Genomic DNA, 14,699 nt, shown 5'->3' with positions numbered 1-14,699 from the left:
CGCCACCTGTGTTTTATATGGGGGGGGGGTTTCCCCTGAGGACTATTTGTCAGCCTGTTTGACACATTCATGCACATTAAGTGCCTCTATGGCATTACATAATAGTCTATTTTCTTCCATCAAAACCCAATGGGTCCCATGGATGGGTCCAATCCTACTATCAAAGGCTTGCTGGGGTAGCCAAATCTTGCAAGCATCTTAGTGAATCCTGCATGAAAGCAACACACCGTTCATTCAAGCCAGCCAAAACGCAATTAGGAGCCAACATTTTAAGGTTCATCAATTTGATGCCTATGTAATCATTGGTACGGCTCTAAGATGGAACATCTAATCTTTGCCAAAACACTATGGCCAGAGAAATCAGTCAGAAACTACAGTGCAATTGCTGCTAATAAAATATGGTTGCAAAATTAAAGAAGATCAGGCAGTTGAAGCAACTGGAATTTGCTTTGACAGGGCTATGAAAAGACCCTTCCTTGAATTTACAAAAAACGTATGAGCAAATTTTGTAGAAGGTACAGAGGGCCAAACTGCATCAAGTCCAAGTTCTATAGATTTGTCAAGCAAATTACCCTTTTCAGGATTCCGAAAAAGAAGTTTGAGAACAGAAGAGTCAAAGTGCATAACATGGACTGCATGTGCAACATTGGAAAAGGAAGGACATGTGAGTGAGATCCATGTGAAATTAACATTATACCAAGTCAAACCATATTCTCTATACAGTCACACCTTGGATCCTGAACGCCTTGCAAGTCGAACATTTCGACTCCTGGACGCCGGAAACTTGGGAGTGAGTGTTTATTGGAACCCGAACATCCGATGTGGCTTCTGCAGCTTCCGATTGGCTGCAGGAGCTTCCACCAGCCAATTGGAAGCCATGCTTTGGTTTCTGAACGTTTTGGAAGTCGAACTTCCAGAACGGATTCCATTCAACTTCCGAGGTACCACTGTACTGATTCCCAGCCCTAACCCGGAGATGCTTCCAGTGTGTTTCCGAGCACAAGTGTTGGTGCTGACCTTCAAAGCCCTAAACGGCCTCGGCCCAGTATACCTGAAGGAGTGTCTCCAACCCCCTTCTGGTGGTTCCCTCATTGTGAGAAGTGAAGCTACAGAGGGCCAGGCAGAGGGCCTTCTTGGTAGTGGTGCCTGCCCTATCCCACCCCATCAGATGTCAAGGCAATAACTATACAACCTTTAGAAGACACCTGAAGGCAGCCCTGTTTAGGGAAGTTTTTAATGTTTGATGTTTTATTGTGTTTTTAATATTCTGCTGGGAGTCGCCCAAAGTGGCTGGGGAAACCCAAATCAGGTGGGCGGGGTATAAATAATAAAATTGTTGTTGTTGTTGTTGTTGTTGTTGTTGTTGTTACTATTATGATGATGCTGGGGGTTGAAACTGGGACCTTTTGCATGCAAAGCAGATGCTCTACAGCTGAACTATAGCCCATCCCCCTAGTCCTAAGCAATCTGTTCCTCAGAAACACCCAAGAGCTCAAAATGGCATCATCTAAAAGTAACAGCCCTCAAGAAGGCTGGCGGAAGGTCCGGCCACACTTGGAACACCGTGTGGCTGCCGTACGTCGCCTGGTCTTCCCATCACAAGATTGCAATCACAAAGTACTTCAGCCCTGCAGATATTGATCCCCACAAATAATGATTATAAATAGGATTAATACAGAAATCACCCCAGAATTGATCTTACTAAACATCTTCCAAGACAATAATGCCCACTTACAACACAAAGAACTCACAACACATCTACTCTCAGCATCCAGAAACATCATAACCAGACACTGGAAAGACCTGTCAGGAGTAAACATGGACCAATGGTACCAAGCAGTATGGGACACAGCCCTACTAGAAAAACTAACCAGTAAACTGAAACTGACACGGGGACAAACTGAAGAAGACACCTTCACCCCGGTATGGTTCCCCTTCATCACATACACAGCCCAACAAGACAATGACAAAAATCTACCGACAGCATACAAATCAATATGGCTAACCTGACCCAAAATACCCACCAACCCCACTCACACAGGAAACCAAAGATCACCACAGCCAACCACAAACGAACAAACACATCCCAAGCCAACTCCGACCTCTCTCACCGCCAAACGAGCACAAGCAAACAACAGAGAACCTACATAAACAATGCTGACACCAAACCCTACTCATATCAAGTAAAAAAGAAGCACAGTCACCCCACCCCACCTACCTCCCCGTCCCACCCACTTCTTCCCCCCTTCACCCCCCTTTCTTTTCTAATGTCTCACCAACACTGACTTATAAAAATGTTATATGGAAAAACTTGAGAGAGACATTGTACTACCTTTCAAAATCTTTAATAAAAATAATTTAAATAAATAAATAGGATTAATACAAGATAGCATACCTAAAATATGGGCCTGCATGCAGTGTTAGAAATTACCCAAGTGCCAGGTGCATTTTGCGACCGGCGTGGGTTCAAGTGCGACCATGTGGAGGTCTCAGAGTATTCTGAGATGCAATATACAGGTAACTCGCAACTTGCACGCATTTAACTTGTGGACGTTCAGCTTTATGTGCTTGGCAATTATTTTTTCTATCGAAGGGGTCAGGCATCCGTGAAAAAAGACTTTGGCAATCCCACCCATCATGGAACCCAACGCGTTTTGACTATATGTTATTTTGGCTTTATCCGCTGGAATCAGGCAAGGTTCTATCTCAAAGGATGTCCCCAGGCACATAACTTTACTACTGGCTATTCACTTGGTGATGTTAAAAAAATTTAAGCTGTTTGCTGTCCACCTGTGGGACTAGCGTTGCTGTTGAAGCAAAAGCTACACAGAACACAGTGCCAGCCTCTGCCCCAAGGGATCTGACAGTCACTGTGTAATCCATGTCAGGCACAGCGAATACTAAAATCACAGTGCCCCTGCCTCTCCATCCACACCTGCCATCGTAAGGGCATGCATTTTCCTTATGTATAAATATAGCCCCAATCCATAGCCTAGCTAGCAAAATGGACTTTGGCACATTTTTTGTCCCATTTAAGCGAATGGAAACGGGTCAGAGGAAGTTGCCTTAGCAAAGTGGTAGCCTGAGCATTTTGCAAGGCAGGAACTTCCTCCAGCTGGTCTACCTTAAGTATGCAAATCTTGACATTGTTTTGGAATTTTCTTTGGCCTTTCCTAATCAGTGTGACTCTCTGCTCAGAGAGCTGCTGGGTGACACTTGAGATCTGAAGTGTGTGGGTTATAAAAAGAACCTGCCTTCCACTGAGAGATGATAAGCACCAGGCAGCTGAGTCACTTTTGAATCCCATATAGATTCTTGATCAAAATGTCACAAAACAAAATAGGGGGAAAAAGAGGACGATCAAACACCTAAAAAAGTTGGACGAGTCTCGTACTGGCACCTCATTTTTTTTATCCAAAAAACCCCCAAACCCACTGTGTGCATACCATTAAATCAAAATGTACGAAATCTGGAGATTGACAACATGCGCAAATGAACACAGACAGTCCAAAATGAACTCAGAGAGATACCAGCGAAGTGACAATTTTGAACCAGTGAACGTTCAGGAAGTAGGGAAATAATGTGTCTATTTTGGGGAACATTCAAAATTCACATGGAATTATGGGTATGCACATGTGTTCATTCAGGTGTGTGAGAGTGTGTATAATTTCCTTGCCCAATCGGAGCCTAAGTCAGCATGGGGTGCCCTCGGGCAGTTGCTGGGAAGCCAGCAAACCAGCAAATATGTTTAGTGAGGCTGCCTTGGGACCAACACTCTGCCAGGGGCATTGTAGGAAGTTAAAATGCTCAGATCACCACCAGCGGCATGCCTGCTGGAGCCCACAAGCACAGATAGAGCATGGGGGGGGGGGGATTGGCTAAGGAGCCTGTCCTGTTCCCAACTTTGCTGTACTCTAGTGTAACTGATCATCAGGATCCTGGGGTTATATATATTGAACCAGGCTCAATTCTTATAGCTGGGGTCACCAATTGCAGGGAATAGGCCTAAATCCACACTAGTGATGTCCCTGAATGAACCCTTTCCCCTATTCCCATTAAGTGAATTGTCAAAATTTGCTTCTAATGAGGAGGAAGTAACACACCAAGCTGCAAATGAAGCACGGACAAAACCTGCCTTCTATCCCCAATGCTTGGGAGACCACAGTTCCTCCATTTTCATTTGACTGTCCCCTTCCCTCCAATATTCACAAACCACCAACCAGGGCCTTCTTACCCATAGGTAAGTGCAGGGCACCCGGGTGCCAGGCCCTCAGGGGCACCAGGCCAAGAGTCCGGTACCCGAGAGTTGAGTCCAGGGAAGAGCCTGTCCGTCAGTTGGAGTGCCGCAGTGGGCTCTTCTGCTGCAGGCAGCTCTGCGCTGCGAGTTCAGGGGCGACCAAGCCACCGAGACGCTGAGGTGGGCGGCCGGCTCTGCTCTCCTGCGTGCCTGGGACTGGGTAACCGGGGGGGGGGGGCGCCGAGCAGATCTTTGCACCCCGCCACAGCATATGCTTAAGACAGCCCTGCCACCAATGCAGTTTAGGAATAGTAGAGCAGGAATAAGCATGCATTGCAAGATAGGAAAGTAACTGTCTATTTTTAAACCATCTGTATTAGAGTGTATTCAGATGTATCAGAAACAACAAAGACTACAACAATCGTAGCTGACATTACATTACACGGAGAGGATTAAAAATGAGCTGCTTTTCTCCTCCTGTAGTCTGGAGTGGTGCAGTCCTGGAGGAATGGACCACAAACTTTTTCCATATGAAAAGTGCTTGTAAGCTGTGGTTGAGGCAATAGCCATTTTACCTTAAGAGACTTTGCCGTTCAGTGCTTGTTGGACCCACTGAAATCTTGTGACAGGTGTTGCCCAACTTAGATGCCAACAGAACACTTTCAGATTATGCTAGGCCTGCTGTTGTCTCCTGCTGCAATGCAGACAGGCCGTGGGACACAGCAAGCTCAAGACCTTTAAGGATGTGCTGAATGAGGACAATCGAACCCCCACGGAAAGTGCTGGGCAAATATCTGCGGACAGGTAAACTTGTGATCACTCAGTGCGGAAACCATTTAACCAGAATTCTGTACATGCAATCCAGATCAATAACAAACGGTAAAGAAGGTATTTCACCCCAACTCCAAAGTATTTATGTAGCTTCTAATACATAATCTGTTGCCGAATTTCTAGGCATTTTAATTTTCATTTAAAAGCAGCTAACAACACATCGTTCCAAATTGGACTGAAGCAGGGGGTACAGCTTGTTCAACACTTTCCCAGAGCTGTATCACCCCTGCAAACTGCTGTTTGCCACACTAAGACAGGCGCACACACACACACACTCATAAGCAAATTAGGAACCAGGGGAGTGATTAAACATAATCACAGATTAATTAAAAAGAACATAAGCACTGTGTGCCTATCTGTGTGTTTATTAATTAGAATTATATTGGGAACTGTGAATTGTGCCACTCTCCATAAAAAAGTGTGCAAGTAAGCACTGTACAGAAGGCTCTGCCAAGTTACAGAAGGCTGGCCAGCATGCTAGCAAGAGACCCCAGAGGATGAAAATGTATCTGTGTCTAATCAATTATTTCAAAATCCCTGAGGGAGGAAGAACACGAGGTTCATATGAAACCAGCTAGCAACGTGCCCTCTGTTCAGCTGTGACAGACTAGCTGTAAATCAGGATCGCACAGTAAAATAAGAACGCCAAACTTGGAGACCCAAGAACTTTGGAAAACTTTTTTTTTTTTCCTGGAGAAGTAAACCTGCTCAATATCCACTTCGTGGTCTTTAGTTTCAGCTACACTGGAAAAGCAAGTCTGGTTCAAGCTAATTTTAAAAGGAGAATTTACACCTGCAGCCCTCACTTTCCCAAGCCACTTGTACTTTGCAATGCGCTGAAACGGGGGGCGGGGGGGGCGGCTTCAGGAAATCCCAGTTGGCAGTTGCACAGTTGCTGCATCCCCCCCCCCACTCCCAAAATACAAACACTTCTATGTTGCTAAATCCAGCAGCTCCTAAATGTAGACATACAAACACTGCACTCCAGGCAGCATGAAAGCAGCTTTATCCCTGGGAAACGGGGGCGAATTTCTATCTTCTGCAACACAGAAAGCAACCGTGCATGTGTGGATCCTGAAACATACACAGCAAAACATACACGTGTTCAGTCATCGCATGAGACAACCCCATTACGGATTTGTATGCTATTTCCTGCATAGAAGCTGCCTTCCATTCTAAACCTTTGCTGTCTGCACTGACTAGCAGCAAGCTTTCAGACATGGCTCTTTCCTATCCAGACCTGGAGGTGCCAGGAACCTTCTGCACACAAAGCAAGTGTTACAATGAGCTATTACAAGTGTGTGAAGTAGACGGGAGTCAATCCACCCTATTCCTGTGAATGTGATCTGTTTTAACTGTTTTTAATTCTGAATTTTAAATTGTTACAACCTTCCCTGGGACCTAAGGGTGAAAAGCAGGCAATGAATATAACAACAACAATAATAATACAGAGTCGCACCCCAGCACCTGGTTTTCAGTATCTGGCTGCCATTGAAGATGGAGGTTCTATTTTGTTGTCAAACCTAAAATATTTTTCCATTTTTGGGGAGAATATTAAGAGAGAGCTCCCTAAGGGTGAGTTAAAGGGGTAGGCTTGCAGGTAAGGAGCACAGTGGATTGGGGAGAGATATTATGTAGTCAAGGAGGAGGGCACAGACTGGCAGCAAAAGAGTGATGCATTCTGGGTTAAGTAACCCACAGGCAGGAATTAAGTTGCCATAGGTGGGGGAAACATTGCAACCGGTACCAATCATGGAATATAGGGGGGGGGGACACACACTATTCATCTAGCCAAGGCACCGGAAATTGGGGGTGAGGTTAGGGAAACAGGTGGAATTGGGAAGTGAGAGACCGGCAACCTGAATATAACTCCATGAATCCATGTAGATGCTGAGAGACAGAGTTTGCAAACTCCCAAGTTTCAAGGTGGGAACTATGAAAAAAGGGAGGTTTGTTAAGGGGCAATGGGGACCATGAGGGGCTGAGGGACAGTACAAAGGCATAAGCACAGGGCTTGGAGGGAGTAACCCATTGACCCAGATACTGAGGGGGTGTCAAGCTGAAGTAAAGGTAAAGGTAAAGGGACCCCTGACCATTAGGTCCAGTCGCGGACGACTCTGGGGTTGCGGCGCTCATCTCGCTTTATTGGCCGAGGGCCAAGGGAGTCGGCGTACAGCTTCCGGGTCATGTGGCCAGCATGACTAAGCCACTTCTGGCGAACCAGAGCAGCGCTCGGTAACGCCGTTTACCTTCCCGCCACAGCGGCACCTATTTAACTACTTGCACTTTGATGTGCTTTCGAACTGCTAGGTGGGCAGGACTCAGGTTGAAGTTGTTGTTGTTGTTCAGTCGTTCAGTCGTGTCCGACTCTTCGTGACCCCATGGACCAGAGCACGCCAGGCACGCCTATCCTTCACTGCCTCTCGCAGTTTGGCCAAACTCATGTTAGTAGCTTCGAGAACACTGTCCAACCACCTCATCCTCTGTCGTCCCCTTCTCCTTGTGCCCTCCATCTTTCCCAACATCAGGGTCTTTTCTAGGGAGTCTTCTCTTCTCATGAGGTGGCCAAAGTACTGGAGCCTCAACTTCAGGATCTGTCCTTCTAGTGAGCACTCAGGGCTGATTTCTTTGAGAATGGATAGGTTTGATCTTCTTGCAGTCCATGGGACTCTCAAGAGTCTCCTCCAGCACCATAATTCAAGCCCCTTCGCCACGACAAGGCAGTGATCCATGAAGGGGCTTGAATTACTCAGGGAAGCTATGGACAGGTCAAGATGGACAGGTCATAGTAGAGAGTTTGGACCAAACGTGATCCACCTGGAGTAGGAACTGGCAACCCACTCCAGTATCCCTGCCAAGAAAACTCCATGGACAAAGACAACAGGTTGAAGTAGCCACTGCTAAATCCGCTTCTGGACCCACACGGGAAAGTCCATCTAGCCGTCAAGATAATAACAGTGGAGTGTTAGATATTGGGGCAACAGGCCTAGGAGCATGAGAAGATACAAAGGAACCAAAGAGAAAGAGCTTGAGGGTCGACAGCAACGACGGACCCAAACATGGGGAACTACCGGTAATTGTCAAGGGGGGAAACCCATGGCCCTATGGGGTGCGGCGGAAGGCAGCATAGAGCTGCTTGGAAATACAGGCCCTGATGGGGAGAGGCACCCTACAAAACAGAAGACCTGACTTGCTAACAGAAGGATGTGAGGAATGGGGGAAGACCAGAGGGACATTGAGGGGTGGGGGCAGACACCCTACTAAGAAGAACTGAGGGATATCAGGGGAGGCAGCTTGCAAGGGATGCCGACTTGAATAAAATATTAGGGGGGGGGGGCAAGTAAGCCCTGCCCCACATAATCAATCACCACACACACCATTTGAACGGCAATGCCCATCAACTGGGTGGGGTACCTTCAAATACTTTATTGGGGGAGGCAAAAGGACCTCGGCCCCTAGGAGTTTGCTCCTATGCACCCTACTAAGTAGAAGAGGAGAGGGATATATTGTGGGGGGGGAGGCAAACTACTAAGTAGAAGAGAGGGATATGGGGTAGGGGAGAAGCACCCTAAGTGGAAACAGACAGGGATATGGGGTGATGGGAGGGGGCCCTACTAAGTAGAATAGAGGGGCAATGGGGGCATCTTCTCTGGGGCTAATTGGGCACCCTAAGAAGGGGATTGTGGGTTAAACAGCGCTGGGGGGGGGGCAAGAGTGATGCCAATACTCTGTGGGGCCGAGGACCCTATGAAAAGTGGGGAGGGGGGAGGAAGAAGAGGGCGGCGGAGGAGCCTAGGAGAAGTGAGGAGGGGGGACTGGTGGGAGGTCTCCCCAGGAGCCTGGTGGGGTGCTTTGGGTGGGGAGGAGGAGGAGGAGGAAGAAGAAGAAGAAGAAGAAGAAGAAGAAGAAGAAGAAGAAGAAGAAGAAGAAGAAGAAGAAGAAGAAGAAGAAGAAGAAGAAGAAGAAGATAATAATAATAATAATAATAATAATAATAATAATAATAATAATAATAATAAAAAATTGTGTGGGGACTTGGGAGGCGGAGGGCGCAAGCGAGGAGGAAGAGCAGGAGAGACCCCCTTGCCGGGCGAGGAGCCTCACTTACGGGCGAGTCGTAGGAGAAGGAGCACTCGGTCTTGTAGACGCGGTCGCCGGCCTTGGGCACCCGGATAGTGGGCATGTAGGGCACCAGCAGCTCGCCCACGTCCCCCGCCGCCATCTGCGACTCCCGGCCGCTCCCCGAGAGCGCGCCCGGCTCCAGGCTCCCGCCGGTGGGTCAGCAGAGAGGAGCGCAGCCGGCCGAGCCCCGCGGAGGAGGAGGAGGAGAAGGAGGAGGCGGAGAAGGAGCGCAGCCGAGGCCGGCCTGCCCGCCCGCCCTCCCGGAGGGGAGGAGAGCCACGCCGAGCCGCTATTTTTAACCCAATGGCAGCGGCGGGGGGAAGAGGGCCGCCCCGCCCCGGGGGAATCTCTGCGGCCACGCGCAGGGAATCCCGCTCCCCGGAGCTCTGCACATGCCCTGAGGCGCCCTTTTCCTCCTCCTTCTTCAACCCCAACCCAGGGCATGGGGGTGGGGATGAGACTTTCTGCTGCCCATCAGGCAATGGCTGTTTCCACCTGCCCAAGGAGACTTTCCCAGACTTTGGGAACAGCGGAAGCAGCTGGGAAGAGAGGAGTTCCGGGGTATTTTTTTAAAAAAATAATAGTTTTGCAAGTTGTGCGTCCTTGTTTCTCATTTGGGTCCTTTTCCATGGCGTTGTATGTTGTGTGGTATGTTATGCGCTGTGACTTGCCATCATTTTTATTGATTACAGTAATTTTATTGTAACTGATCAATGTAAACTGCTTCATTATTGCTTGCTTATATTTAGTTTTATTCCGTTGTTGAATATGGATTGTTGAATCTGGCTTTATTTGATACAGGTTGTTTGTTTTTAAAGCCATTGTGACTTTTTGGCATTGGATCAGATTGTTATGACTTAGGTGGTCTTTGCTGTCTATTTTGTTGTTTCTTTCAGCTTGAAAACCGTCTTGCGTACAGTAACTTAGAAAAGGTGGTATACAAATTAAAAGAGAACAAATGAAATGAAATACCCGCTTGGTTAAGTATAAGAGGAAGAGGGAAAAGGTGTGGGGAACCCAGGTCTCATAAAGGGAGGAAAACTTAAAAGGTGACACAATTGTGGGTCGCCACCATCGTCTTCCCCGCTCTCAGAGGTTTGGGGGCCAGCCAGTGGCTCCTGAGAGAGCCTTTTCGGTGGTGGCCCCAATAACACATCTCCAACCCTTTTCAGTTCCTGTGGGTTGCTGAGGGTTCACCAGTTTATCCTGGCCTTTGGGCACTGAAGAATTGGTTGAGGAGTTTTCATGGAGAGTTCCTTCCGCAAAACCTGTTGTATGGATTGCGATTTGAGGTTGCTGCTCACCGTTTTAGGCCCTGTCCACACTGTGCATTTGAAAGCAGAATTATACCACTTTAAACAGCCGCCGTGGCTTTGCCCAGAAGTGGAATAGGGGTTTCCCAACAACTCCCTGCACTACAGTTCCCAGGATTTTGTGCTGAACCACGACTATTGAATGTGGCATAATATTGCTTTGGATATATAGTACAGATGGGGCTTTGCGTTTTTGTATGCAAGGAATGAGCCCTGCAACCTTTTGGTGAAGAGTGGGCTGGAAATTCAGTTAACAAAATGAAATACTCGTTCTCATGTTGATGTTGGTATCTGAAGAAGTGTGCATGCACACGAAAGCTCATACCAGGAACAAACTCAGTTGGTCTCTAAGGTGCTACTAGAAAGAACTTTCGATCATGTTGATGTTGTTATTAAGCAATGAGTAATGTTTTACCAGAGAGGAGGGCTGTAAGAGAAATCCTGTTGAGATAACAGACTGTGCTTATTATAGCCTCTTTTTATATGATTTTTTAAAAAAAAACAATCAGGAAAAAGGAGGAAACTCTGGGACATCCTAACATTCAGTAATCAGTTGTTGCCAAGATCTCAGCAATATCCACACATACACACACAGAAAAGAAGCTGATGCAGTAATTTCAAGCTATTGCTGACCACAGAGATACTTAATTCTACAGATTATATGTAAACACCAAAAACCATTATAGGTTGTGTGATTTTGCCTACACGGTTGCTGGATCAGCGCTGGGCAATTTTCAGCCAAATGTGTGAACTCTTTCCATTGAAAAGCATTGGCTTGGAGCTGACCTTCCAGGAAGCAGAGTTGGGCAATTTCTACCTACAGTGATCAATGTAAAGGTAAAGGTAAAGGGACCCCTGACCGTTAGGTCCAGTTGTGTCCGACTCTGGGGTTGCAGCGCTCCTCTCGCTTTACTGGCCGAGGGAGCTGGCATACAGCTTCCAGGTCATGTGGCCAGCATGACTAAGCCGCTTCTGGAGAACCAGAGCAGCGCACGGAAATGCCGTTTACCTTCCCGCCAGAGCGGTACCTATTTATCTACTTGCACTTCATGCTTTCAAACTGCAAGGTTGGCAGGAGCTGGGACCGAACAATGTATGTTGTATCAAATGTGTGACACACTTGTGAAAATCACCTGCTGCTAAAGCCAATACATCTGTGTGCTCCTTTTCCTTTAAGGAGAGTCACAGCTAATTAACATGTTCTTTTTCAAACAGTAATAAAATCTGGTACAGGAATTGCATTGTTGGAGGGGACATCTTCCCCTGGGGAGAGCTAGTATTTATTTAATCCGCAAGAACAAAGAATGCTAGTGTATGAATTCTAACGAAATAACCACCATGCCAAATGGTGGTAAAATTCACCTTTGTTTGGTTTTACCACATCAAAATGTAACATGAACTTGACTTCATTCTGACACAGCTTATAAATTTCCGCTTAGAGGAGTATACAGTGGCCTGATTCGCAGTTCATGTTGAGCAAAAACATCTTAGCACGATTGTATGAGGCGATTGCAGCTGCTTTGCTTCTCCCCAGTTGTTTTGCTGCTGCAATGTGTAAAGTATGGTTTATTAAGCCAAGAATCCAGGCCTGTCATTACATGTGAATGTGGCCACGTGTCCAAAGAGTTTACCTGTAGTTTACCTTTTTGTTTTTCCTGTAGTAAGCCCCTCTGCACATTTTGGCTAAAGCTCTCTTTACCACTTAAGAGCAGGAATCGCGAACTTCTGGCCCTCCAGATTGTCTTACAGTAACCATGCTGGTTGGGGTTTATTTATTCATAGGCTGTATGTGGCCTGCCCTTTGCCACATGGCTGCACAGAGGGTTAGGCACATGGTGAGCAGTAAGAACTTCCACCACCAAAGCCCTGTGCAAAAAAAAGTGTGCCTTGACATGATGCCAACATGTATACATTAACACAACCACATGCATCTCGGAGAGCATGCCACACTTGAGGGGCCACCACAGAAAAGGCTCTCACATACCTCCACACCATGAACCTCACATGGCCTCCCCTGTAGATCTCAGCACCTGAGCAAGCAGAATCAAGCAAGAGTTGGGAGGGACCCCAAGGGTCATCTAGCCCAACCCTCTGCAGTGCAGGAATTTCTTGCCCAAACTTGGGCTAGAAGAAGAAGAAGAAGAAGAAGAAGAGTTTGGATTTGATATCTCGCTTTTCACTACCCGAAGGAGTCTCAAAGTGGCTAACATTCTCCTTTCCCTTCCTCCCCCATAACAAACACTCTGTGAGGTGAGTGGGGCTGAGAGACTTCAAAGAAGTGTGACTAGCCCATGGTCACCCAGCAGCTGCATGTGGAGGAGCGGAGACGCGAACCCGGTTCCCCAAATTACGAGTCTACCACTCTTAACCACTACACCACACTGGCTCTCGAACCTACAGTCCCCAAATTAAAAGTCTCTACAGACTGAGCTATTCCAAGTTGTGGGGGTCTAACAGCATCAGGAGGGCAGCTGACTTAAGAGGACACAGGTGACTCAACTAACCTGGTATAACAGAGAGGCTATTGAAAGCACCTAATAGATAAGGCCCCAATGACGTTGCATATATTTTAATCCCACCTTCCTCCAGGAAGGAGTATGCATACATTGTGGGGTCTTCCGCTGCCTGTGCCCCGGCTGATGTTATCCTCACAAGAATCAGGGCCACTGACTGAGCTTCATCGCAGAACATGGATTTGAACCCAGACTCTCCAGCCAAAGTCAATCACTCTACCTGCTTGTCTGTGGAGTGTTATTTGTTTTGGTACAGGCTTCTCCATGTGAGGAGCAGGGCATATGATGGAGAGGGAAATAGGCAAGGTCTGCGTAGTTTGTGAGAGAGAACAGCAATGGCATCAAACTTTGGAAAGGACGCAGGTACAGCAGCAGCCTCACAGCCGCAGGAAATAGTGTGGGGCGGGACACAGCAAAGGCTGGAGAGCTTCACCTTGTGAGGATTGCCCTATGCTGCTGTTATTTTGGCCACGCTGTGATGTAGAAATACAGGGGTGCCCTCTAGTGGTCCCAAATAACCGCTAGTAGCATCTTCCTACAAAAGTAGGCGAAAACATCACACATAGGAGGCGGGGCTAAGCTATGCATTTCATTATGCAGAATGAGGTGTCGGAATTCTGGGCGACAGCATATTTTGAATGCTGCTCTCACAAAAAGCTCAGCTGAGATTCCTACAATGCAGTGGGTTGGACTAGATGACGCTTCCAACTCTACAATTCTCTGATTCCAAGCTTGAGCCAGAAGCTGCAGTTAGCGTGAAACGCTGCCGCTCAGAGTTCAGCACTGGTTGCCGATTCCCCTACTGGGGCGAGTTCAAGGGCACCGGTTAACAACTTGGGACCAGTTTACTGCCTTACCCCCTATGTGCCAACTCAACCCCTTCGATTGGCATAATTAGCACTTTTACAAGTGCCACATAATACCCGCACCCACATCTGTAAGGACTCAGTGCTGACTCTTTGGAAATCTCTGCCTATTGATGTCAGGCAAGAGCCTTCACTGTTTTCCAGAGCCGTCTTTCCCATAGGGCTTAGTGGTTCGTTGCGCCAGGGCTCTGGCCTCTCAGGGGCGCCCCAGCGAGTGGGGGAGCTGCACAGCTTTGCCGACGGCCTCCCCTTTCCCTGCACGCCCACCAGCTGTGCCTCGACAACCATATGGCTGGCGGGTGCACAGCTTGCCTCCCAAGCTTCTGCGGGAGGAGAGCGATCCCTACAGAGGCTTAGGATGGAAGCTGTGCCCCGCCAACTATATGGCTGGTGGGCATGCAGCTTCCTTCCCAAGCCTCCCTCCCTCCCTCACCCCACACCCCCAAGCTCCCCTGCGGGAAGGCAGCATCTCCCTCCCTCCCTCACCCCACACCCCCCGTCTTCCCTCCATGAAAGTAGCGTTTATTACTACTCAGGAGGAGGCGGCAGCAGCATGGTGAACATTTGGGGGCGCTGGGCGAATCTTTGCACCCCGGCGCCGCATATGCTAAAGACGGCCCTGCTGTTTTCTTTCCGGCACCTGCCAAAAACATTCTTATTGAGAGAAGCCTACCCCCCCCCCAAAGTCACAGGTGATGGGGAGACCCTCCAAAGCAGATTTTGGGTGCATGGAGGAGGGGCGAGGAAAGGAACCAGAAGCAAATTTTTAAATATATTCCCTACATGGTTTAAAATACTACTACTACTACTACTACTA

General features: G+C 47.8%; 1 protein-coding gene across 4 annotated transcripts in view; it reads right to left on the bottom strand.

Annotated features, from left to right (window-relative positions):
* USP13 (ubiquitin specific peptidase 13) overlaps positions 1 to 9,400 on the bottom strand; it is a 58,388-nt gene extending 48,988 nt beyond the window's left edge. For all 4 annotated transcript variants that reach the window (XM_033150701.1, XM_033150702.1, XM_033150703.1 and 1 more), the window contains exon 1: positions 9,177 to 9,400. In XM_033150701.1, coding sequence (XP_033006592.1) covers positions 9,177 to 9,290 — 114 coding nt within the window. In that variant the 5' untranslated portion in view covers positions 9,291 to 9,400. The remainder of the gene's footprint in view (positions 1 to 9,176) is intronic.
* Between the last annotated feature and the right edge of the window lie 5,299 nt (positions 9,401 to 14,699).

This window comes from Lacerta agilis, chromosome 5 (assembly GCF_009819535.1).
Source record: "Lacerta agilis isolate rLacAgi1 chromosome 5, rLacAgi1.pri, whole genome shotgun sequence".
Lineage (NCBI taxonomy): Eukaryota > Metazoa > Chordata > Lepidosauria > Squamata > Lacertidae > Lacerta > Lacerta agilis.
This window is presented reverse-complemented; position numbering and strand designations above follow the sequence as displayed.